Raw genomic sequence first — 23,922 nt, 5'->3', positions numbered from 1 at the left:
GCTTCAAGATCCACAGCTGGTGGACCCAGAGATACAGACAGACTTCATATACAGAGGAACCGATTATACAGTGGGCCAAGACTAAGTTAAATGCAAGTTACTGTGTGAAGGGTCAGCACCCTTAACTCCTGTGTTATTCAAGGGTCAGCTGTAGTTGTTTTTTGTAGGAAACTTTTTTTATTCTTTTGAATATATTTTTTAGTTATTTTCTTAATAATTACTCTTAACATCTTAAAGTTGTAACAACCTATTTTCAATAATAGCAACTTAGTTTCACTAGTGTAGAGATACTCTGCTCTTGTGAAATGTGAAATTGCTCCATTGTGTCCAAGTCTTTGCAACCCCATGGACTATAGCATACCAGGCTCCTTCATCCATTGGATTTTCCAGGCAAGAGTACTGAAGTGGGTTGCCATGTCCTTCTCTGCTCTTATACATCTCTATTTCATTCCCTTTATATTGTAATTGATACAAATTATATTTTTATATAGTTTCCTTTCACATATATGTGATTATTTTCATGCATGTGGTTTATTTCCTTATTTTTGGCTGTGCTGGGTCTTTGTTGCTGGCAGGCTTTTCTCTTGTAGAGAGTGGAGTCTACTCTCTAGTTGCAGTGCTCAGGTTTCTTACGGTGGTGCCTTCTCTTTGCGGAGCACAGGCTCTGAGGCCATGGGCTTCAGTAGTCGTAGCACATGGGCTCAGTATTTGTGGTTCCTGGGCTCTGGCACACAAGCTTAACAGTTGGGATACAAGGACTTAGTTGCTTTGCAGTATATAGGATCTCCCTGGATCAGGAATCAAACCCTCGTCTCCTTCATTGGCAGGCAGATTCTTTACCATTGATCCACCAGGGAATTCCCTGCATATGCTTTTTAAATCATATGTTTAAAAAGGAGTTACAAATCAGAATCTCAGTAATGCTGGCCTTATATTTTAGCTATGTTATCTTCACCAGTGGTTTTTTTATTTCTTATGGTTTCAAGTGACTGTTTAGTGTTCTTTCATTTCTGCCTGAAGGACTGAGTTTAATATTTATTGCAAGACAGGTCTACTAAAAGCAAACTCCATTAACCTAGTGCTAAATTTTCCTTTACAGTAGTCTCTTAAAACTTATATATATACTATAGGCAAAGAAGTACACACAGATTATCTTCAAGTGATTTTCTTCTCCTCTTGATGGAGTAAAACAGTAAGTCCATGGTGGTTGCCTAAAAAATCATCATGGGAACTTAAAAATAGATTTTTATTCTAGATTTGGCAGTGTAAGTTCCTCAGATGATTCTAATCTTCATCCCAATTTGGGATTCACTTTTACTTAGAAATTCAGGTGTCACCAGACACTTTATGTATTAAATAAGTATAAAATAACAAGCGGAAAACAGAAAAATGACTTGAAATGTGACTGTTTCGCTGAATTACCGGTTATATGCACACCAGTCTCATAACACATGAAATTCAGAGTTATGTCACGGTAGAATTACATATGAGCCCTAGATCATAGGATAAATAGCTTACAAATGGTCAAAATGGCAAGACTGTGCTGTCTGCTGGTTTGCTCATGATTGCTGGATATTAATACACAGTATATCATCTAAATGTTTATTAAATACCTATAGAATGACTCTTCATGTGTATGCCTCATGAAACTGTCAGGCTTTCTCATATTAAGCTATATGTTCATGTTTGTTATTTGTGATGTTATATCCTATTTTAATTGAATATTTTATTAATCATTAGCGTTTTACTCTTTGTATACTCGAACAACAGAACTTCCCAGTAAATTATTTAATCCACTCAGCAAAAGAACCTGCAATTAGTCTCTTTACTAAGTGAATATGTTTCATTTAGGTGCCTCTGGTTCATGCTTGAAGTTTTAATGACAAAAAATGAAAATAATAGCCATGCCTTTATGAAAAAGATGGCAGAGAATATCAAGCTAACAAAAGATACCCAGTCTCCAGATGAATCCAAGACAAATGAAGTAAGATATATATTAGGCCAGTGACTATTAAGAAATTACAGGGAAAAAGCAATGTGACCCTTGTCCCACTTGTTTTTCCTATTGTATAATAGATTAGAGAATGCTTATAAAAATACATACTTATAGTTTATAAATATATGTACTTTTTCTTTCATTACATTGAAGTCTATTTTTTGAAGAATGTTTATTACTCTGAAAAAGATATTAAAATACGTACAGAGCATGGGCATAAGAACTAGTGAAATTTATAACTATGCTGTCTTAAGAACTAGTAAGTAAGTGTTACAGACCAGTAGATAGTCTTCTTGTATGTTTCCTTTGGTTTGGTTTGTTGTTTTTAATGCATACTTGGCATTCATGTTCAAGTAAAAGGAAGGGGACTTTTTTGTCCTTGTTACTAGGAGTCTACATCAGAAGTGCCAGAGACAGCATGCAGAGTGTTCAAGGAGTAAACAGTAGTCCCATATTACTGGGTCGATTCCATGTTACATGTTGGGTAGAATTGGTACCTGTGCTTATTTTGCACTCCCGAAAGTTACGTGATTTGTTTCCTCCCTAGAAACTTTATACAGTGTGTGATGTGGCCCTGTGCGTGATAAATAGTAAAAGTGCTTTGTGCAATGCAGAGTCACCAAAGGATCCAGTCCTGCCAGTGAAATTTTTTACACAACCTGAAAAGGTAACTTTATTCTCTTCATTTTTCTAACAAACTGAACTCATTTAAATTTGTTACTGTCATCCTGGTGGCAAATACTAGACTGTCTTGACTACAAAGTAAAATATATATATATACCTCTGTGAGTTTATCAAGAAAGGGGAGACTGTCTTCCAAAGCCTGAAAAATATCATTCTCACCTTACAGAGTAGAGAATACAAATCAAGCTTGGTGGTGGTGTTCCTATGTGAGCTATTCCTTCTGGATATTTCTAATATGTAAGAGGAATTTTCAAATTTCTTAAATTGTTTTCATCTCATCCTATTAAAACACTGTTAGTATTTTTTCAGACAAGAAATAAAAATGTTTGGTAGAGTGTAAATTATATACATCTATATATGAAATAAAGTGTCAGTATGAATGGAATTGGTCTTCGCAATTGACAGACCTGAATTCGAAGTTAACAGGCTTCGCCAGTGGCTCAGTGGTAAAGGATCTGCCTGCGATGCAGGAAGTACGGGTTTGATGCCTGGGTCAGGAAGATCCCCTGCAGGAGGAAATGGCAACCCACTCCAGGATTCTTGCTGGGAAAATCCCATGGACAGAGGAGCCTGGCTACAGTCTGTGGGGTCACAGAGAGTCACACACAGCTAAACCACTGAACACACACTCAGGTTAACTCTTCTAAGCTTCAATTTCTTCATCTCTAAAATGCAAATGATGGTAATACCTGTTATCTATTACTAGTATGCCTAGGTCTATAAAAGTTAGTCAAAAGAAAGCGTTAATTAGTGGTATCGTTAATAATGGGGCTTCCCAGGTGGCTCATTGGTAACGAATCCACCTGCCAATGCAGGAGACGTGGGTTCTATCCCTGTGTTGGGAAGACCTCCTGGAGAAGGAAATAGCAACCCAGTTCAATATTCTTGCCTGGGAAATCTCATGCACAGAGGAGCCTAGCAGGCAGTCCATGGGGCTGCAAAAGAGTAGGACCTGACTTAGCGACTGAACAATAATAATTATATTATTATTAATACATAGTACATTTATTCTGCTAGCAACAAATGAAGTTTTCCATGTAAGTAAATTTTTCAGTGAACTAATAGTTCTTTAAATTTTTCCAGCTAATTTGGATTTTAAGACTTTTTTTTTTTTTTAACAGATTGCATTTTATTTATTATCCACTTTAAGGTGATATTTTGAAGTTTTAACTTTCCTGTTGTTTGGTTTTTTAAAAAAAATTAATATTTTTAATGGAAAAAATATGGCATTTAAAATTTTCAACAAAAATTTGTATCCAATTTTCTTTAATCTAGTACTCAGAATTTATGCCTGGTTTTAATAGGAATAATAAAGATTGCAAAGTTACTTGCCTTCTAATTGAATTTACTGGTCTTTATAAATACTCCTACATGAGCTCTTGAATTTAAATTTACTTTATCGCTGACCCAGGCTATTATGACTAGAATAGTACCTGTATAGAATTTACATACAGTAATAGTCCTGTCATCAAGAATTCAAGTCGCTGTTTGTTACTGTATCTTATTCTAATTGATTTTTGTTTTGATATGAAGAATGTTTTTAGCCTTCATAATACTTTAGAGTTTCCATTTTCAATGAGCATCTTTCTTCATTTCCTTTTCTAATATACTGCTTTTAATATGGTGTAAGTTCAAACACAAGAAAATTAGGGTATTAAGATCATGAGCTTAGTGATATTATAGTATATCTTGATGTAACATTTATTTTGGCTGCATAAAAGCCTTTGTGAGGAAGAAAAGAAGAATACAGGCTTGCCTAGAGTGCATATCGGAAGTGTGATTTCTTCATAGGCACATTTAAGCCATTTTGTTCTTTTCTATGACACTAGTGTGAAGGTCAGCTTAGTAAAAGAAAAAATAATTTTTAAGGTGATTACTTAGAAATGATGAACATCCGGATGATAATAGATCATTTTGCTTCTGTAACTTGTTGTGGTTTATTCGTGCTATTCCCAGGGTAATTAATAGAGAGAGGTACCACATGATCAGATTGAACTCTTTAAGTTTTGAATAGATATAACTTTTAAGAAAGTATCATCAGTGTCCACGTTTGGTTTAAATTCATTTATTAACTAGTTAATATTGCTGCTGCCCAAGAACATGATGATTGACTTTATTAGATTGTGATGGTGTATTTACCTTTATGATTTGCACAGTCTGTGTATGGTTCTAAGAAACAAAATATTTTTAATTAAAGTAAAAGATTTTTTTTGTTTCAGTAAGGATAATATTCTTGAGGGTTCCCTGCTGGCTCAGTGGTAAAGAATCCACTGCCAATGCAGGAGAAGGGAGTTTGATCCTTGGACTAGGAAGACCCCCTGGAGAAGGAAATGGCAATCCACTTCAGTATTTTTGCCTGGGAAGTCCTATATACAGAGGAACGTGGGAGAGCTACTGTCCATGGATTTGCAAAAGAGTCGGACACAACTTAGCAACCAAACAAAAACAGTTTTCTTGAGATCCTGTGTGGGGTTCTTTTAGTGAGTATTAAGTGCCTGATGCATAGTACCATTTTGGGTGCTTTGGGAGCACAGAAGTAAATTCCCTGGTAGTGCAGTGGTTAGAGTCTACACGTCCATTGCAGGGGGCCTGTGTTCAACCCCTGATGGGAAAGATCCCACATGTGTGACACAGCCAAAAAAAGAACTAAATTTTATAATAAAGCGTAGGTGAACACAGTTCATTGAGTAAACTGGAAACTGTAATAGTAGAAGTGTGTTTTATTTTAAATGTGATTTAAGGGAATTCCTTGGTGATCCAGTGGTTAGGATTCCGTACTTTCACTGCCGATATCCTGGATTCAGTAACTGGTCAGGGAACCAAGATCCTACAAGCCATGTGGCACAGACAAAAGCAAAGTAATTTGCATAATTTATCTCTAAATTTGACTAAGTCTTGTGTGTCAATTGATTTAATTTTAAAACTAAACTTATAGTATGGTTCATGAAATAGCTTTGATGATTTGATAGGTTTCATAGCATAAATGAACCTGTTACTGTAAGGCATAATGTCTGAAGAGTCTTTTATGAACAATAAAAATATGCATGTTCACTTTTTTTTTTGATAGGACTTCTGTAATGACAAGAGTTATATTTCAGAAGAGACAAGAGTACTTCTGTTAACAGGAAAGGTATTATATACTAGATAATGGGGGGATCTTTATCTCCTGTCCATATTACTGCTAACCTTAAACGTCCCTCAAATTTTATAGTTCCTGATTCTTAGAAATCATGTTGTGGATTGTAGCATCTAAAGCATTTGTTCTCTTGGACTTTTTTCTGCCATGAACCATTTTTTAGTTAAAACCATGTGTCCTCATCAGTACGGATAGGGTTCAAGTTATTTAGAATTCACAATGCAAATTTCCCTGAGAAATCATATAATAAAGAGGTTAAAGCGTCTGCCTCTGATGCGGGAGACCTGGGTTCAATCTCTGGGTCAGGAAGATCCTCTGGAGAAGGAAATGGCAACCCACTCCAGTATTCTTGCCTGGAAAATCCCATGGATGGAGGAGCCTGGTGGGCTACAGTCCATGGGATCGCAAAGAATCGGACACGACTGAGCGACTTAACTTAAGAAAAAGAAAAGAAATAATTTTAAAGTATTAATAAGTTAGTTTATATCCTATAAAGGTAATATGACATCTAAAAGAGCAAAAGGAAAAAGGAAATTTAGTATTTGATAAAGTATCTAAACTGTTAAAACTATATACACTCAATAGTTTTTATCTGTAAGGCATTTTACTATGCCTTACTCATTATGTATTTCACTGTGTTTTAGGGGCACTTTTTATTTTAATTGAACAATAAAGAATAATTATTGCATAGTTTTTTTTCTGCATAGTTATTTTTAAAAGAATAATACTTCTGACTTCAATTTATGTTCAGACATAGTATTACAGAATTATCATTTCTAATAAATTTAGGATTTAACTTGCCAATAACAACTGTTTTAACAGCAGTTCCTGGGCTTAAGCAAAACAGTAATCCCTTACATGTGTATAAATTAATATGTATTCCTTTTAGTAAGGTATAAAATAACATGCGTATATGTAATTTCTAGCCAAAACCTGCTGGAGTACTAGGTGCTGTAAACAAGCCTTTGTCAGCAACGGGAAGGAAACCATATGTTAGAAGCACTGGAACTGAGACCGGAAGCAATATTAATGTAAATTCAGAGCTGAACCCTTCCACCGGAAATCGACCAAGGCAATTTTTTTCTTCAGTTGTTCTTGTTACGATCACTCACTACTAGATTCATCTTTCAGTTCCTTTTCTTAAAGCACATAACAAAAATGGTCTTTAGGGAGCATCTTAGTAAAAAACATAGTGCTGAGTTTTAGTATAATTAATGATGGTGATTGAGTGTGTATGACATACTGGGAAACCATTTAGCATTCTGAATGTATAAAAAGGTTAAAAAAAAAAGAATTTGTTGTAAAACTAATTTACTTGGAAGTGTGTGGGTATATGTGCAAATTTAACACTTAGGAAAACTGAAAATATAACTCTTTAAACAAATTTATTTACATGCTTTTTAACTCAAGAGATTTAGTATAACATGAATAAACATAACATTGTTAATAACATTTTCCACTTATTATTAAAGATTCCATGTTTAACATGTCAGGTGTTTACTGTCTTAGCTACTGCATAAAAATTTCCACCTGACCCTACTCTTACAAACACTGAATAATGAGGCTTTTAAAGATTTTATTCTGTTTCATGATATTTTAAGAATAAATTCAACCGGTAGTGTTTTAAACACATTTTTAGCAGTAGGATCCAAAGATATAAAAATATTAACGTGGGACATCTGTGGTTTACATGGATGGTGGGCGTCAAACACCTTTCCTGTGGCCCTTTCTAGCAGCCCCCTCTCTTAGAGCTAATTAAGGGCACAGACTGAAGAAAGCGATAGTCTTAATCTGCTGTACTTTTGCTTGGTTTTCCACCCCCAGCAGATAGGCTTATAGAATACTTATGTTGTTTGTTTCTTGAAAACTAATCTATCAGGTGATTTTAGGCAGTCATTTCTTTCTTACATTAGTAAGGTTAAATGGAAATCAGTAACTTGGTATAATAGGGCAATAGGCTGTAGCCACAGATATGAGGCTTGCTAACTTGGCCATCCTTCTAAGCCAGTCTAAGCCTCCTGTTTTCTTATTGGTATAGTGAGAGAGTAACCCTTGTATTCATGTGGTCAAATAAAGAAGTTTTGGTGTGTTTCTCTTCAACAGGGAACAGAGTTCAGAGGCAGCAGAAACTGGTGTTAGTGAAAACGAGGAGAACCCTGTAAGAATTATTTCTGTCACACCAGTAAAGAATATTGACCCAGTAAAGAATAAGGTAAAATTTTCAATTTAATGAGTTTCTCCCATGGAGATTCTTACTACAGTTTCATGAAGGAGTGAAAAGCCCACAGTCAGTACATTAATGTATACTACATACTATACATGTGTGTATACCTGTGCTTACTGTGCTTTCTCTCTCCAGAAATGATTCTATGTTCACTTTCTTCATTTCACCAGAGCTTGTGTGGTCACCCATAATGGTGTCTTTCTACCACACTACTTTTCCCAGTACCTTGAAAGAATAGGAACTGAGGGGTTTTGAGATCTTGTTTTCAATACTTCATTGACTCCTGCCAGAGATCAACACTTCTTGTTTAAGTTAAACTTATGAGCTAGCCTTAATGTTTGAGTTTTTATCTATTTAACAGCTGCATTCTTTCTTTGATGGTGGATCTTTTATCTATAGCTCCCAATATTCTTAAATTTTCAGCAGGATAGAAAGGAATGTAACATTGGAAGGAGGATAACTTTCCTGAGTTGGAATAGTATAAGAATAGTAATATTTTTTTTTCTGTAGAATCATATTTTTGACATACTTTTTTTACACACCATATATTTATGGTATTTATAAGATGTTTTAGGAATTACCCTCAGGTACATAAAATATAGGACTATACAGTCATTCCACAATAGCTGAACTTTTCCTATCAAAACTTGTCTGAACTCAAACTGAACAGATAGGGGTTCTTATTTTTTTACATATATTTATTTATTTGGCTACATTGAGTCTTAGTTGAGGCATGCAAGCTTAGTCACCCTGCGGTATGTTGGATCTTGGTTCCCTGACCGGGGATCAAACCTGCATCCCCTGCAGTGGAAGGTAGGTTTTTAACCACTGGACCACCAGGGAAGTCCTGATAAGGTTCATTTTTTGGTCAGTCTCTCACTGTCCATACTCAAGCTCTTTGCTAGCTGGACTTCACTATGTCAGTAGATTCAGGGAACCTCTCAAATGTCTTAGAATTCAGAAGCCAATAGATTTAGGTATTGTGGGATCTTTTTATAGATTTTAATATTGCATAAATATGCTTCGATTCAGAAATGCATATTGTTACAGATACTTAGTTAAACATGCTTGTCATGTGTATTAAGAGGTAGTACAGGTATGCAAATGTTTACATAGTATAAACAGCTATCTATAACCTTCCCAACCTTTGCAATAAAATTGTATAAAAGATAAATTGGATATTTAAATTCTCATTTTTGAGGGGTCAAAATGTGACTTTGACTTGTAATATTATATTGTTTTGTTCCAAACCCTGTTTTAAGTTTTTCATACTTCCAAAGAATGTTTTAACAATTCAGTGTTGCCTAAAGAGACATGTCGTGTTTTGGCAAAAGCCTGATAGCTTCCCAGTCAGATCTCCCATAAATTGATATGATCATTTCTTTCCAGGATCTGGTCCTCAGTCTTACAGGCTCAAAACACTGTGTTGCTAGTATATTAAAAAAAGATATGATCTAAGGGAGTGTTTCTTGCTAACCAGTTTCTCAAAGAGGTTGATGTGTAAACCAGTTAATTAGTTATATAAATAAAAACTATCCAACAAATTGGATATGCATGTTTACAGATCAGAATATTTTCTATTATTCACTCTGTGAGAGAAATCAAATTGTAATATGAAGAATGAATAAGGGAGGTGGTTAGAAGAAGTAAGGTACTAACATTCCATGGATGCAGGCAAGCAGTACTGCCAGTGTTGCGCTTTAGAGTCTTTTTCTTCATGCCTGTAGCTGACTGTAGGCATGACTGTGCCTTCATGCCTCTTCATTTGGTTTTTGCATGAGTTTGTTATACATAGGCACATATACATAATGTTCATAAATATGTAAACATGATCATGTACATGACTTTTAATACAGTCTTTTTTCCCCTATTAAACAGCCTTGTCTTGTGTGTTCAATTTTTTCTCTCCAGAGTTATCATTTTCTTACATGTATACAAATAAATCCTTTCCCCCTTCTTTGTCAGTGCAAACAATGTTGCATTAAACTTACTGGTGATTTTTTTCTAGCGGTGGGATTGCTGGGTCAAGTAGTAAAATACTAGAGATTTTAGATGTTTCTATATTGTTTTCTCAGAAAGTTAGAACACCTGACATTTCTACTAAGCGGGTACTTTTTTCTCTACATATCCACCATCGGCAGGTTTTATAGTTCTTTTGAATCTTCTTCCATTTAGAGTATCAAAACTAATACCCCACTGTTGTTTTAATTTTAGATTTATTTTTGTTGACCCATTTGGATGTACTCTTATGTGAATTGCTTGTTCGTATTTGCCCTTTTTAAAATTATCTCTGTTCTTTTTTTTTCTGGCCATGCTGCAACAGCTTGTGGGAACTTCACTAACTAGAGATTAAACCTAGGCCACCAGGGAACTCAGTAACTGAACTTCTGATGCTGTAGTAGTTATACCTTCTTGTTAACACTCTTGCTCCCTTCTGATCTAGTCACCAAATATAGCACCCAGCATGATCTTTTTAAAAATATAATTTGGATTATGTTTGCCCTCTGCTTAAAGTCCATCAGTGACTTTTATTATGGACAGAGGACCCTGGTGGGCTACATACAGTCCATGGGGTCACAAAAGAGTAGGACACAACTTAGCAACTATACAACAACAACTTTTATTAGCACTTAAAATAAAATCAGATTTCTTAAAGGTCCCATAAAGCATTCATGATCTAGCCCACGCTTGCTTCTCCTGCCTTAATACCAGTCTCACGTCACTTCAAGTTACTTAAATCTTCCAAGCTCTTTCCTTCTTTGGGTGTTTCATGTTGCCTCTTGCATCTGTCTAGAACACTTTACTTTCCACATGGTAAGCCTTGCTCTGATACTGTTATTCCCCAGAATAATCAAATTGATATTTTCCTTTTATTTATTTATTTTTTTCCTGAATGCCCCTTTCTTTAATCTCTTCAGCACTTAGGGTAATCTGTACTTAAATGTTTGTTTACTCTTTAAAAAAGATTAATCATCTATTATGCTTATCTGTTGAGGACCAGCACAGTATCAGTTTTGTTCCCCAATCTATGCACAGCAGCCACTACATGTAATAGACACCAAGTTGAGTGAATGGTTTCTACTTCAGGTTTAACCATACTTAGTCATCTTTATTGGCCTTTTTATTTTGCCCAGGAATCACTATCTTTCACCAGGTGACTTTGCATATCTCTGCTCTAATCCATTGTATACTGTTTAACAGTTTACCCTGTGTGGACCACCTTACTCTTTTTCCTTCATGTATTATCTGTTCTCTTAAGATAAACTTTAATGTTTTAATCCTCAACATGAAACACTGATTTTTTTGGATTTTCTAACTTAAGATACTATTTTCATGAGTTTTCATTTAAGTAAATTATCTTGAAACATGAAAGATTTATATGTATTTCCTGGTCATTCTGAAAACATTTTGAGGGGAAATGAAAGTTAATTAACTGAAAAGATATAGTCTTCATTTTTTGAATGATGATAGTGGTCCTTTGTTTCCCTTGAATCAATTCAAATTATTATAGTTGATTCCTAAATTTCATTCATATAAAGGTCACTTTCATCCTGAAAACTATTATTCGTCCTAATGTCCGTTATGTCTGTTAAACTAAAATCGAATTTTATTAGCTTAAAGATCTTAGATGACAATATGTATGCCAAACTAGAAAGAGGAAAAAAAAGAGAATGTTCAGAAAAAAATAGGTTAATGACCGATTCAATAAGAAGAGACAAAAGTTTGAATGAATGAGTGAAGTGAGATATTAAAGAACTTTCTGTTACAGAACTATGAAGATTATTATGGTTAGATGCATCATAGAGAAAGAAAATAACATTGAATTTTGAAAACATCCTCCCTGCTTTTGAAAAGTGGTAACATTAAGAACATACTAGCAATAAAAAGGACGTTTTTATTTAAAATGAGTATGAAAGAACAGCTGAGTAGGTTTTCTTGTGTAACTGCCTGTGCCATTTAATACATATTTACTGAGTATAATATTTGCCATGCACTATGGTTAGGTATAGTGTTCAGTCCTTACCCTTAAGGAATTTACATTCCTCATGGGATATAAGCAGTGAGTTAGAAACCCTGAAATCCCAACTCCTAAAATACTTGCAGAATGCTTCTTCTAGTCAGATCAGTGATATTTAAGGAATTTCTGTTCATAAAATTGTTTTCTGCTCTTCTAGGAGATTAATTCTGATCAGTCTGCCCAGGGCAACATCAGCAGTGACCGAGGAAAGAAAAGAACAGTAACAGCAGCTGGTGCAGAGAATATCCAACAAAAAACAGATGAGAAAGCAGATGAATCAGGACCACCTGCCCCTTCAAAACCCAGGAGAGGACGTCGACCCAAATCTGAATCTCAGGGCAATGCAACCAAAAATGATGATATAAATAAACCTCTTAGTAAGGGAAGAAAGAGAGCTGCAGTCAGTCAGGAGAGCCCTGGAGGTCTGGAAGCAGGTAATGCCAAAGCACCCAAACTGCAAGACACAGCCAAAAAGGCAGCGCCGACAGAGAGACAGATTGACTTGCAAAGGTAACGTACTCCATTCCTTCTGAACTTTGAGTTTAGACATTTTGTTTTATTCCTAGTTGCCAGGCATCACACCCAAATACCTAGCCATTTGGGAGTGAAAACTGCCCCCTGGTTTTCCTGAGTAAGTTATGATGGCATTTGTTTTTAGCTCATAAACTTCAGGACAACAATTTGAAGAGAGATCTCCTAAATTAGGATATGGTATTTTGATATTTCTATTTATTAGCAAGGATATTATTATCTTGGTCTTCTTCACATAGTTGCCTGGGGTTTACTAAATATAAACAGCTACTTTTTTGATGCAGAAGTCCCAGAATGGAGTAAATAGATGTCATGATACATGAACAAGTATATCTTGTGCTTTAATTCCACTTGTTACAGTAAACTTTAATATAAGTCAACAACTTACTTCTCTCCCCTACCCTTCCCAATGAGAAATAACCTCACAGCTGCTCGTCTTTGATCATGTTTGGGTTGGGTTTTAAATTAACATTTATGAAATTCTGAAGTTTGGGGTTATTAGATTTGTTACATTTTAAATGTCTCTTAAGTACCTTTTCAGCATCTAATGGCAGCTGATCCAGGCCCAAATCTGACTAAGTAATAGGAGTTTCTTCTGTTCACTTCCAGTTTTATGTACTAAAAGTAGAAAGCCAATATTGGGGACAAATTTTATTATTTTCTCCTCAAACCTGGACCTTTGACCTGGAACAACATACTTAACCTTGGCCTCCTTTTCTTCATCAGTAAGACAATATGATAATACCTTCCTCAAAGGATTGTTGTAAGAATTAAATGGATCATTAAATAGAAAGCACTCAACAAAATGCCTTGTGTAGAATAAATGCTCAGTAATTAACCACTGTTTTGAATTCTAGTTGCTTTACCCCTTAATATATTTTTAGTTATGCAAAAACTGAAGAAATTTCATTGGAAGAGATAGCCAGAATTCTCTAAAGGGTTTCTAGAATTCTGGCCCTTCCTCACCCACATAAAATACTACTGATATCACCCCAGGCCATCTGAGCCACCTGATCTTATCTGTCACTAATCGTCCTTTTCCCATCTAACCAAAATATCCAGGCACTTAACTTGAACCCTGAAAATATTTTCAGTAGCAACCAACCTTGTCTCTGAAATTGAGCATTGTAAAACCCATTGCTCTGCTTTTAGTTACACCATATGCCCCCAAAGTATTAAACAAACCCAACAAAAATGGCTTACATGCCAGAAACTGCTCTTGATTTTAAATGGCTTTGGGCCTTCTGAAAAATCTTAAAATATCTCTTTTAAGAGTGAAAAGATACCTTAGAAGTCTTAAGTATGCCAGTTAGTAGATCGGTTGGGCAATGTGTTACACACTATACAAAATTCTTTGATGATAGGTGTTCGTGATAGTACTTCAGTACCATAGTACTTCAGTAGAATAGATACTGTGCACATATCTTAGAAACTTCTGATTGATTTATTGACTATTAATGCATGGCTAACAAAACATGGAAGGACATTCTGAAACTTTCTGCCAAGCTTCCTTTTGTCTTTTCCATTCTTTCTTAATCTAATCTACAACTCTTCCCTTAAGTTCTAGGATTATGACTTTTGTTTGGAAACCTAATTACTCCAGAAACTCTATATTACTCACAATATCCTCTTGCATAGAAATAAATACATTATAGGCACATGAGTATAGCTCTTTAAACTTCTCATTTGTTCTTCTAACAAATACAGATGGATTAGACTGCCAGCATTGTGCTGGGTGTTGGCAACACATAAGTATTCAAAATAGATAGATTCTTGCCCTCAAAGAATATACTTCCCCAGCTTATTAATTCCAGAAGAGAGCAGAGAAACTTTCACTTTAGGTCTATTGACTGATAAAAACATAAGAATTATTTGTATTACTACATAAAGCAGTGAAATTCTGACTCGTGCTACAATATGGATGAACCTTAAAGACATTCATTATGCTAAGTGAAATAAGCCAGACCCAAAAGGACAAACAGTGTATGATTCCACTTACATGAGATACTAGAGTAGTCAAATTCATAGAGGTAGAATGAGGTGGTTGCCAGGGGTGAGGGTGGGGGGCTGGCATTACTGTTAATAGATACAGAGTTTCAGTTTGGGAGGATGAAAATATTCTATTAAAATATTAATCCTAATATTCTTTATTAGGTTGTACAAAAGTAATTGCGGGTTTGTGTTATTGAACTCCGCTCTTTGATATTCATATACATTCTTAAATAAATGTATTTATGTTTTACATCATTTTAATGTGCCTTTCTTGCTTTTTTTTGCTAATGACATTTATTGTAGACTGTAGAAATGATGTTAGACAAAAAGCAAATTCAAACAGTTTTAAGTTCAAAATGAGTCGTAAAGCAGCGGAGACAACTCACAAGTCAACAATGCACTTGGCCCAGGAACTGCTAATGAACATACAGTGCAACGGTGGTTCAAGAAGTTTTGCAAAGGAGACAGCAGCCTTGAAGATGAGGAGCATAGTGGCAGGGCATCAGAAGTCGACAATGACTAATTGAAAGCAATCATTGTAGCTGGTCCTCTTGCAGCTACACAAGAAGTTGCAGAAGAACTCGCCATCAACCATTCTACGGTTGTTTGGCACTTGAAGCAAACTGGAAAGGTGAAAAGGCTCGATAAGTGGGTGGCTCATGAGCTAACTGCAAATCAAAAGTAGTCATTTTGAAATGTCATCTTCTCTTACTCTGTGCAACAAGGAGGAACCATTTCTCAGGTTATTGTGACAGGCAACAAAAAAGTGGATTTTATGACAACTGGTGACGACCAGCTCAATGGTTGGACCAAGAAGAAGCTCCAAAAGCACTTCCCAAACCAGACTTGCACAAAACAAGGTCCTGGTCACTGTCTGGTGGTCTGCTGCTGGTGGTCAGCTTTCTGAACACTGGCAAAGCCCTTACATCTGAGAAGTGTGCTCAACAAAACTGCAACACCTGCAGCCAGTATTAGTAGGCCAGTTCTATTCCATGACAGTTCTCAACCACACATCGTAAAACCAACACTTAAAAAGTTGAACAGATTGGGCTGTGAAGTTTTGCCTCATTCACCATATTCACCTGACCTCTCACTAGCTGACTACCACATCTTTAAGCATCTCAACAGTTTTCTGCAAGGAAAATGCTACCACAGCCAACAGGAGGCAGAAAATGTTTTCCAAGAGTTTGTTGAATCCTGAAGCACGAATTTTTATGCTACAGGAATAAACAAACTTATTTCTTGTTGACAAAAATATGTTAGTTGGGAAAAAATGTGTTGGTTCCTATTTTGATTAATAAAGATGTGTTTGAACCTAGTTATAATGATTTAAAATTCACAGTCTGAAACCACAGTTACTTTTGTATCAGCCTAATAGAGATAAATGGCAGTGATTGTACAACAGTGTAAATGTACTTAATGCACACTGAACTGTGTACATAAGTGATTACAATTGTAAATTTTATGTTACATATTTTGTTTCACTTAAAAAATTCTTACATAAGACTGATGATAGTTAACACTAATACAGTGCTTATGATTAGTCAGGCTCAATTCTAAACTCTTTGTTAAGCTATTAAGTGCTTAAAACATCGCTACATGGGTAAGTACTATCAGTATCCCTAGTTTATAAAGAGGAAGAAATCCAAGAATAGAGAGTCCCTGCAGCTTTTGTTCCCTTTGCTTACATGAATAAGCAAAGTAGAGGAAGGATTAAAACCAGGCATTGTCACTCTGGAGTCCATATTATATTGTCCTATTAAGGTAAAATTTAGTCTTAATTCTATGAGTACTATACATGCGTACAAAACTAGTTTAATAGAGGATACTTTGAAAAGACTTTATAACTAATATAGTTTATATATGTGAAACTTTGTTCCATAGAGTGGAAAGTGTTTGAGTACAGTTAATTTTTAAAATTATTACATAAGAAGCTGGTTAAAATAATCATAGTTTAAGTCAGACAAAAACTATAGTCATCTTTTAAACCTATTTCAGAATTCATGCAGAGAAAAGCCCCGGCATTTCAGCTTTAGAGAGGGAGAAAACCAAGGGAGAGATCAGATGTTCTTGAAAGTGCCAAACTTAAATGAAGCACGTAACACTAGGAGAGCATTGAAGGGATAGTAGGCGGAATAATGTGTGGGGGTTCTGGTATATTGGTAGAAATAATTGTGGTAATAGGGAAAGGTTGTTAAATGTCTATTTAAGGCAACCATCTTTATAAAGCAAGCACCAACTGTATGTTAGAAATAAGGAGGTTAGACCTGTAACAGTTACTTTCCCAGGCCACCTGGCTGGTGCTACACAGAGCAGGGGTTTTGAATCCTGGTCATGTCCCTTATTAACACTGCATAGTGTTAATAGTGACAGCTGCAGTTGGTTATATTTCTCCTCTAAACCATGAACATTCACCACTGTTACTTGTTTCTCCTCTTAATGTGTAAAAAGGAGATGTTTTAATGTGTAGCACTTCATGGCAAATAGAGGAGGGAAAGTGGAAACAGTGACAGACTATTTTCTTGGGCTTCAAAATCACTGCAGACAGTGACTGAAACCACAAAATTCAGAGACACTTTCTCCTTGGCAGAAACGCTATGACAAACACTATATTAAAAAGCAGACATCACCATGCCAACAAAGGTCCATATAGTCAAAGCTGTGATTTTTCCAGTAGTCATGTGTGGATGTGAGAGTTGCTCCATAAAGAACACTGAGCCAGCATCGAATAATTGATGCTTTCAAACTGTGGTGTAACACAGAGAAGATGCTTGAGAGTCCCTTGGACACCAAGGAGATCAAACCAGTCCATCCTAAAGGAAATCCACCCTGAATATTCATTGGAAGGATGGATGCTGAAGCTGAGCTCCAATACTTTGGTCACCTGATACTCAGAGCTAACTCATTGGAAAGACCCTGATGCTGTAAAAGATTGAGGGTAGGAAGGAAATTGGGGTGACAGAGGATGAGATGGTTAGAAGGCATCACCGACTCGATGGACATGTGTTTGAGCAAGCTTCGGGAGATGGTAAAGGACAGGGAAGCCTGATGGACTGCAGTTTGTGGAGTCACAAAGAGTCACTTTAGCAACTAAACCACCACCACCACCAAGTAATAGGAATAGACACACTAAAACAAAAGTTCCTTGTGACTCAGCTATTGTTCTATCCTTCAGCTTGAGAAAACACTGGTCAAAATTCTGAAGGTGCCGATTTTATTTTTTATTTCATGGGAAACTCTAGCTTTCACCTTCCTATAAGTTTCTAAACATACTTTTCATTAACTGCAAAAATTACCTGCGATTGATTTGACATCTTACCTGTATTTTCTGATTTGACATCTCACCTGTATTTTCCTGAGACCCAGTGAGAATCAGATACAAGTTAAAGCCACATGACTGAACAATTCAGAATACAGAGCTAATACAAACACCTTGAATCAGCCTGTTAAGATTATCAGTACCCTTTCGACCATGTAGTTAATAAAGAGACAGGGTTGCCAGTGCTGACAGCCATCAAGCACTGCATTTCTGAGCTAAGGATGAACCCACAGTGGTAGGATCATGTCACTTACTACTGCCCTGGCAACTTGAAGTGTAGCCTAGGGTCCTTGCATTGTGGAATCAGATCTGGGTCTGGATCACTGCGCTAAAACTAATTTAACTTGCCCCCAGATTTTAAGCTTGAATGTAAGCCTTTGAGAGCAAGGCCAGGCATCCTTGGGCCTATCTGACCCTAGTATCTTAACTCCAGACGCTACTTCGTCAGTCTTTTTCTTGACCTTGCATTACTCTTCACACATTTTACGTACGTAATTTCTCACTTCACTGATGGTATGGTCCGTTCCTGCTCTGGTCACAGCTGCCTTTAGATTAACATCTGAAAAGAGCCTTTCCGGGCATTACCCTGCCTCCTATACGCCATCTCTCCTTTTAGATCTGAGTGTCAGATCTCCTCAAGGTAGGCAGGCAGTCTACACTGGGTACTACTAGCATCACCTCCAGAAAACTTGCCCAGTTTTATTACTTGGTATTTATACTCTTACCATATTTTATGATTATTTAAACTTTATTATTAACTAATTAATGAAAACCGTGTTTGAGGCCCAAGTATATTTCAGCCACAGTCTAGATGCTTTGTAACCCCATTAATCCAGCCCTATAACACAGGACCCTTAAGTGGTAGCCTCTGCAGCCATTTACATACCACAGCTGTCACTTACACAGTGCAGCAAGTACACACCCCTCTAGAATTCCTCTTGTTAGGTCCTCTCATTGACAACATTGAGTAAATAATAATTTTTAGTAAGATTTCTACTTATATAATTCATTTATTAATTCAGGATTTTGACTTGTAAACTTACCTGTAGGATTTTTTAGACCCCTTTGGATTTTTGCAATAAATGTATTCCATCAGCTTCCATGTGTGTGTTCCAACAAATGTTCCTGTTTATATTTTGAGCTGCATTTGAAATTGTTCCTTCTTTAGAGAAAATTCGTTGAATTTACTCTGTAGGTTTATAAAACTCAGCTATTTGTATACTATAGTTGGGAAATAGTATCTGTACAACTGGTCACTTAATGTTGGCCTCCTGAGTTTGAGAACGGAGGATTCACCATCTTTTCAGTTATTAGTTCACTTGTTTTCCCTTTGTTTTTAAACTGTTATCCAAATGGCAAACAGTCCGAAACGTTTTGCACTGAAAATGTGTTTTTATAGGTGGGCTGATTGTTGAGTATGTTTTATTTACCTTTAAGACCAAATTCTTCCCTGAAAAAGAAAATATCAATAAACAGCCATGGAGATACAATCCTTAAACTTGGGACATATGGGAAGACTGAATTTAAGGAACTTATCAAATAGGATAACAGCAGTGTTGGATTAATGTGTTTTGTGTAGTATGCTTAGTATTAGAGTGTCCAAGAATCTTGGAATTTTTATTTTATTAAGCAAAGAATTTACTATTTCCTGTGCTCATTTGTATATTGAGAAGGTTTCCTCACATCACAAATTTATATTTTAGAAGTATCCCCTAAGTATGTTTCCTTATGTATTAAACAACCATATATTAGTTTAATATAAATATTCTTCAATATTATAAAATTGAAGTGAATTTTTATCAAAATAATATGAAATCTTTCAGAAGCCAAGTGCTCGGAAGTGATGGCACTTCACTTTGGGACATAGAATCAAGTCCAGGAAATTGTTCTAGTGACCTGGATCGTTTAAAAGTCTGTGAGAGCAGACAGAAAGATACTGAGGACTCAGAGTTATTAAAGGGAAGCTTCCTGAAGGTGCAGCAGGCAGCTTGTAGAGGATTCTTTGATATCATATTATTAAATTCTATTATAACATTAATACTCTATGAGAATCTTAATTACTTTTTGTTGTTGTTAGCATTGTTATCTTTATAAAAGGTATATGTAACATTGGGATTTGGGAATATAAGTAAATATCCCCCTTATCTTTCTTTCCCAAGTTTGGAATCATCAGGGAGACACAGTCTTAATGGCTGATTAAAAATGTGGAATGATAAGGAGTTTCCTGGCAGCCTAGTGATTAGGATTCCTGGTTTTTCGCTGCCTTTGCCCAGGTTCAGTCCCTGGTCCAGGAACTGAGATCCTGCAAGCCATGACTTTTCCACCCCACCCCCAAATGTGGAATTACGTAGGCTAGGTAACTACTAGTACTTTGCCCCTAAATTGAACAAATAACCTCACACAGACCCGAACTCCAGCATGCTCAGTTTTCCCCACCTACCACTCCCTCACCCCTTAAACGGCTTCTTTCTCGTCCCAGAGAGGAGTTGAAGGGAAAAGAAGAGACCCTATCCCACTACTTCATCTTTCCAGGGGTCTTAATTTTCCCTCCCTTTTCGGGACATAGAATCAATGGGGGATTATTCATAGCAGAATTAAGCTAAATTTTCCTCCTTTTTTAGTAAACTAAAGAACAGAACTTTTATTGCTTTTTAAATTCATTTTGCCATAGTTATCTAATAATTTTTTTACTATATAATTTTGGAAGTATTAATTAAAAATTATTTCAAATAGCTTTTAGTGTTTTATTGTAGTAATAAGCAAATTGGGCATTGGGTAGCAATGCTTATAAAAACTTCTTAATTGGTATTTTGTTTTTATATAGTTTAGGGAAAGATTCCTAAATCAAGTGAAGTCTCATGTGAAAAATGAAAGAATTTTTCAGATTTTAGATAATAACTATAGAAAAAATCTATGTATGGTTTGTTTTCCTGTTTTTATCTTACTAACATTGCTTTCTCCTATCCCCAAGGTAAAAAGAAAATTTATTTGCAAAGGGAGAAAATGAAGGCCAAACAGAAGCAGGCTCTAGCTTCTGCAAAAACTTGGATTCAGAATGACCTTGAACAGAAAATGAAGCTAACTTCAGAACACACTTTCTGCCTTGAAAACTGAAAAAAAAGCTATTACTTCCTTTTTTTCACATGACCACAACTCCTTTGATGGAAATGTACAGCAGAAACTCTTGAGAGAGAGGCTAAAAGCAACTCTTTTCCACCCTCCCCCCAGACTTTTCTTAGGAAAAGTCAATAATTAAGCAAATTGCTTAACACTTGGTTCCAGTTCCTGCATATCTGGAGTTTAACGGCATAATACACCATTAATTTCCATGCTGCAGTCTTTATTTTAAAGAAAGTAACAGGATGTCCTTACACTGACAATGAAAATTCATCAGTTTTAGAGCCAGGAATTTCCCGTGTTACACAAGAAAAAAAATAGAAGTCTACTGAATTAATTTTTTAGAAGAAGAGAAATCAGATTAAATATGTCTTTTTTTTTCCTTTTGGAAACTTTTATGTATAATTCTTTCTGCCTGCCTACTTTTCTGCAAAATGAGATGTACAGATTTCAGTTCCCTGCTATGAAAAGTGATGTGGTGGCAATTTTATAAATGTTGCTTTCTGATTTTTATCAGAGTGAGAAAATAATTAAAATTATTATTGATTTCATATCACTTCATATTTTGATTTCCCCTCCATTTTAGTTTAATATAATTTTCAATAAATGTACATATTGTCTGTTTCATAAAGCATATCATTTTAAAGTGGTTTTTACTCCTGTGATTATGTTGGAATATTTGAAATTTTAAAGGAGTAAAAACTGTCCAGCATTTGGTTTTATAATGTTTGTCACCAGATTTTTATTATTGATGTAAAAAAAAGTCAATTCTTTTTAAATAGTTGGACTTTGGCAGCTTTGTAAGGAAAGTGGGAGGTGCTTAGGATTGCTATCAATTTCAGCATTGTGCTGTTGGGAAATAAGTGTTTTGCTTTGTCTGCCGGTCTGGGCTCCGTTTTTATGTTTATTTTTGAAGACAACTATTGCATCAATATATTGTTTCTTGACATAGGTGATGTGTGCACTTTTTGTGTACACATATTCATATTTAAGTTTTTTGCATAAAATAAATGCTTCTAGATGTCATATGGTAGTCTTTTTTAATCTTTTTATCACATTATGTTTTCCTGTGCAGTTTTTATGTGAAAGGGCTAAAGTTATAAACAACATGATTACAGTCAACTCTCCATTATCTATACAAAATAGTGACTATGCCTCAGGTTTTAGATTTTGCATAAAATCATGTAATTAATCATAAAATTAAAATAACAAAGCATACCATAAGAGCTAATTCAGGAGGAACTCGAGTTTGGTCCTTTCTCACCTGTCCCCCACTCTCCACTGAAGCCCTTTCCCCAAAGCTCTATCTGAATGTGCTCAGTGTCCTTGCACACACCTAGCGTGGGTTTGAGGACATAAACGTTTGTGTGATAACTTGGTCTTGACAGGCTGTAGTCTACATGAGATGTAAAGAGTGAACATGACCTCTGTCCAAAAAGGATGATAATGTTCAATGTAAAATTTGTTGGTAGTAAATGTCACTTAATGTTCTCATAGGTAATCAAGAGTTGGCTGTATACTGACTGAAAGATGGATAATTCTGTTAAATACGCATATACACTCATTTAGGTATTGGATGATGGCTAGGGAACAGTGGATACCAGATAATTACCTTTTAAAAGGGCAGAAAAAGTTCTACTCTTCCTTATTGCCTCTTCATAATCCTTTAGAAAGATAAGATAAAATATTGCCTCCAACATGCTGAAAAAGAATATCTATGCATAAGCATCAGAGAAGTCCCTCAAGCCAGCAGTGGGCATGTTCTGTTTAGCTTTTGAAGTTCTCTTAGCATCAGACAGCTTGATTCTTAAGGCCACCAATTTGCCACCAATAAAAAGCACACTAGTAGAGGCCGCCTCTCTCATCTCCTTTTAACTAATCATCCAGCATCATAGCTGACTAGATTACCTAGCGTGAAGTCATATTTAACACAGTGTAGCAGCCATTCCCATCAGTTATGGCTGCTTAGATTTTTGCAGGAGAGGAGTTAGCTAAAAGGATCTGGTCCACATACAAAATGTAAATGGCCCACGTTGGATTTTTTTAATATGAAGCAAGTGTCTGGCACTAAGGGATGGGAGAGTAGGATTGAGCTGATGGGGAGGGACTTGTTTAGGGGAAATTTGTCATTTTCCTTTGAAAAAGGAAAAAGTAAAATCTCTTAGGAATTTGGTATTCACATCTCAGAGAAATACAACACAAAGTGCAGACTTATATTTGAGAATTAATGTTAACCCTTTGTGTCTAGTTTGAAGCTTCTTGTATTTGTCTAAAACTACAAGCCAGAATTTTGTATCTCCTTTGATAAAAAGTGTGTATAATGTAAAGTAGTTTTGCATATTCTTGTGCTGCACATGGGCTGAATTTTTAAAAAAATTTTTTAAAGACTTGAAGAGAACCTTGTAATTTGTGTAAATGACAAGTGTAAAATCCTACCATTAAAATGCTAAAAATATGCATTGTTTCAAATAAAACCAAGAAATGCAGCATTATATAGTAGTGTGGAACCCTGAATATTCATGTACCCTCTTGGTATGTCACAAGCTGATAAAATGTCTTTGCATATTTCCTGTTTAGATTCTGGACCTTGCACATCCCTATAAGGAATCAAAGGCCACCTTCAAACTTCTGACTACATGGCTTACAGTGACTGAGGGAGAATATAACGGGATGAATTCTTATGAGCATCTAGGAAACTTTAGAAATTGTCTTTTAAGAACTTAAAAGTGGCCTTCCATTTAACCCGTTGATATACCTTTTTATTGCAAATTCTGAACATGCACACTTACCTCAAAAACTAATTCATAGAGAACAAGCAGATTACATACATGTATGTGGAATAAGAGGTGAACCGAATGAGAAGTAAGAGAAGCTATCATGACTGGTTTCTGTCCTTGACCCTCAG

At 35.7% G+C, this 23,922-nt stretch overlaps 1 protein-coding gene across 1 annotated transcript in view; it reads left to right on the top strand.

Annotated features, from left to right (window-relative positions):
- Positions 1-23,509, top strand: part of PDS5A (PDS5 cohesin associated factor A) — a 129,194-nt gene extending 105,685 nt beyond the window's left edge. Inside the window, exons 27-33 of the mRNA XM_040238049.1 lie at positions 1,852-1,984; positions 2,544-2,663; positions 5,748-5,810; positions 6,743-6,888; positions 7,920-8,028; positions 12,216-12,568; positions 20,872-23,509. Coding sequence (XP_040093983.1) covers positions 1,852-1,984; positions 2,544-2,663; positions 5,748-5,810; positions 6,743-6,888; positions 7,920-8,028; positions 12,216-12,568; positions 20,872-20,875 — 928 coding nt within the window. The 3' untranslated portion in view covers positions 20,876-23,509. The remainder of the gene's footprint in view (positions 1-1,851; positions 1,985-2,543; positions 2,664-5,747; positions 5,811-6,742; positions 6,889-7,919; positions 8,029-12,215; positions 12,569-20,871) is intronic.
- The last annotated feature ends 413 nt before the right edge of the window (positions 23,510-23,922 follow it).

Source organism: Oryx dammah, unplaced genomic scaffold (assembly GCF_014754425.2).
Source record: "Oryx dammah isolate SB20612 unplaced genomic scaffold, SCBI_Odam_1.1 HiC_scaffold_3, whole genome shotgun sequence".
Classification (NCBI taxonomy): domain Eukaryota; kingdom Metazoa; phylum Chordata; class Mammalia; order Artiodactyla; family Bovidae; genus Oryx; species Oryx dammah.
The sequence above is the reverse complement of the archived record's forward strand: the minus strand, read 5'-3'. Positions and strand labels throughout refer to the sequence as shown.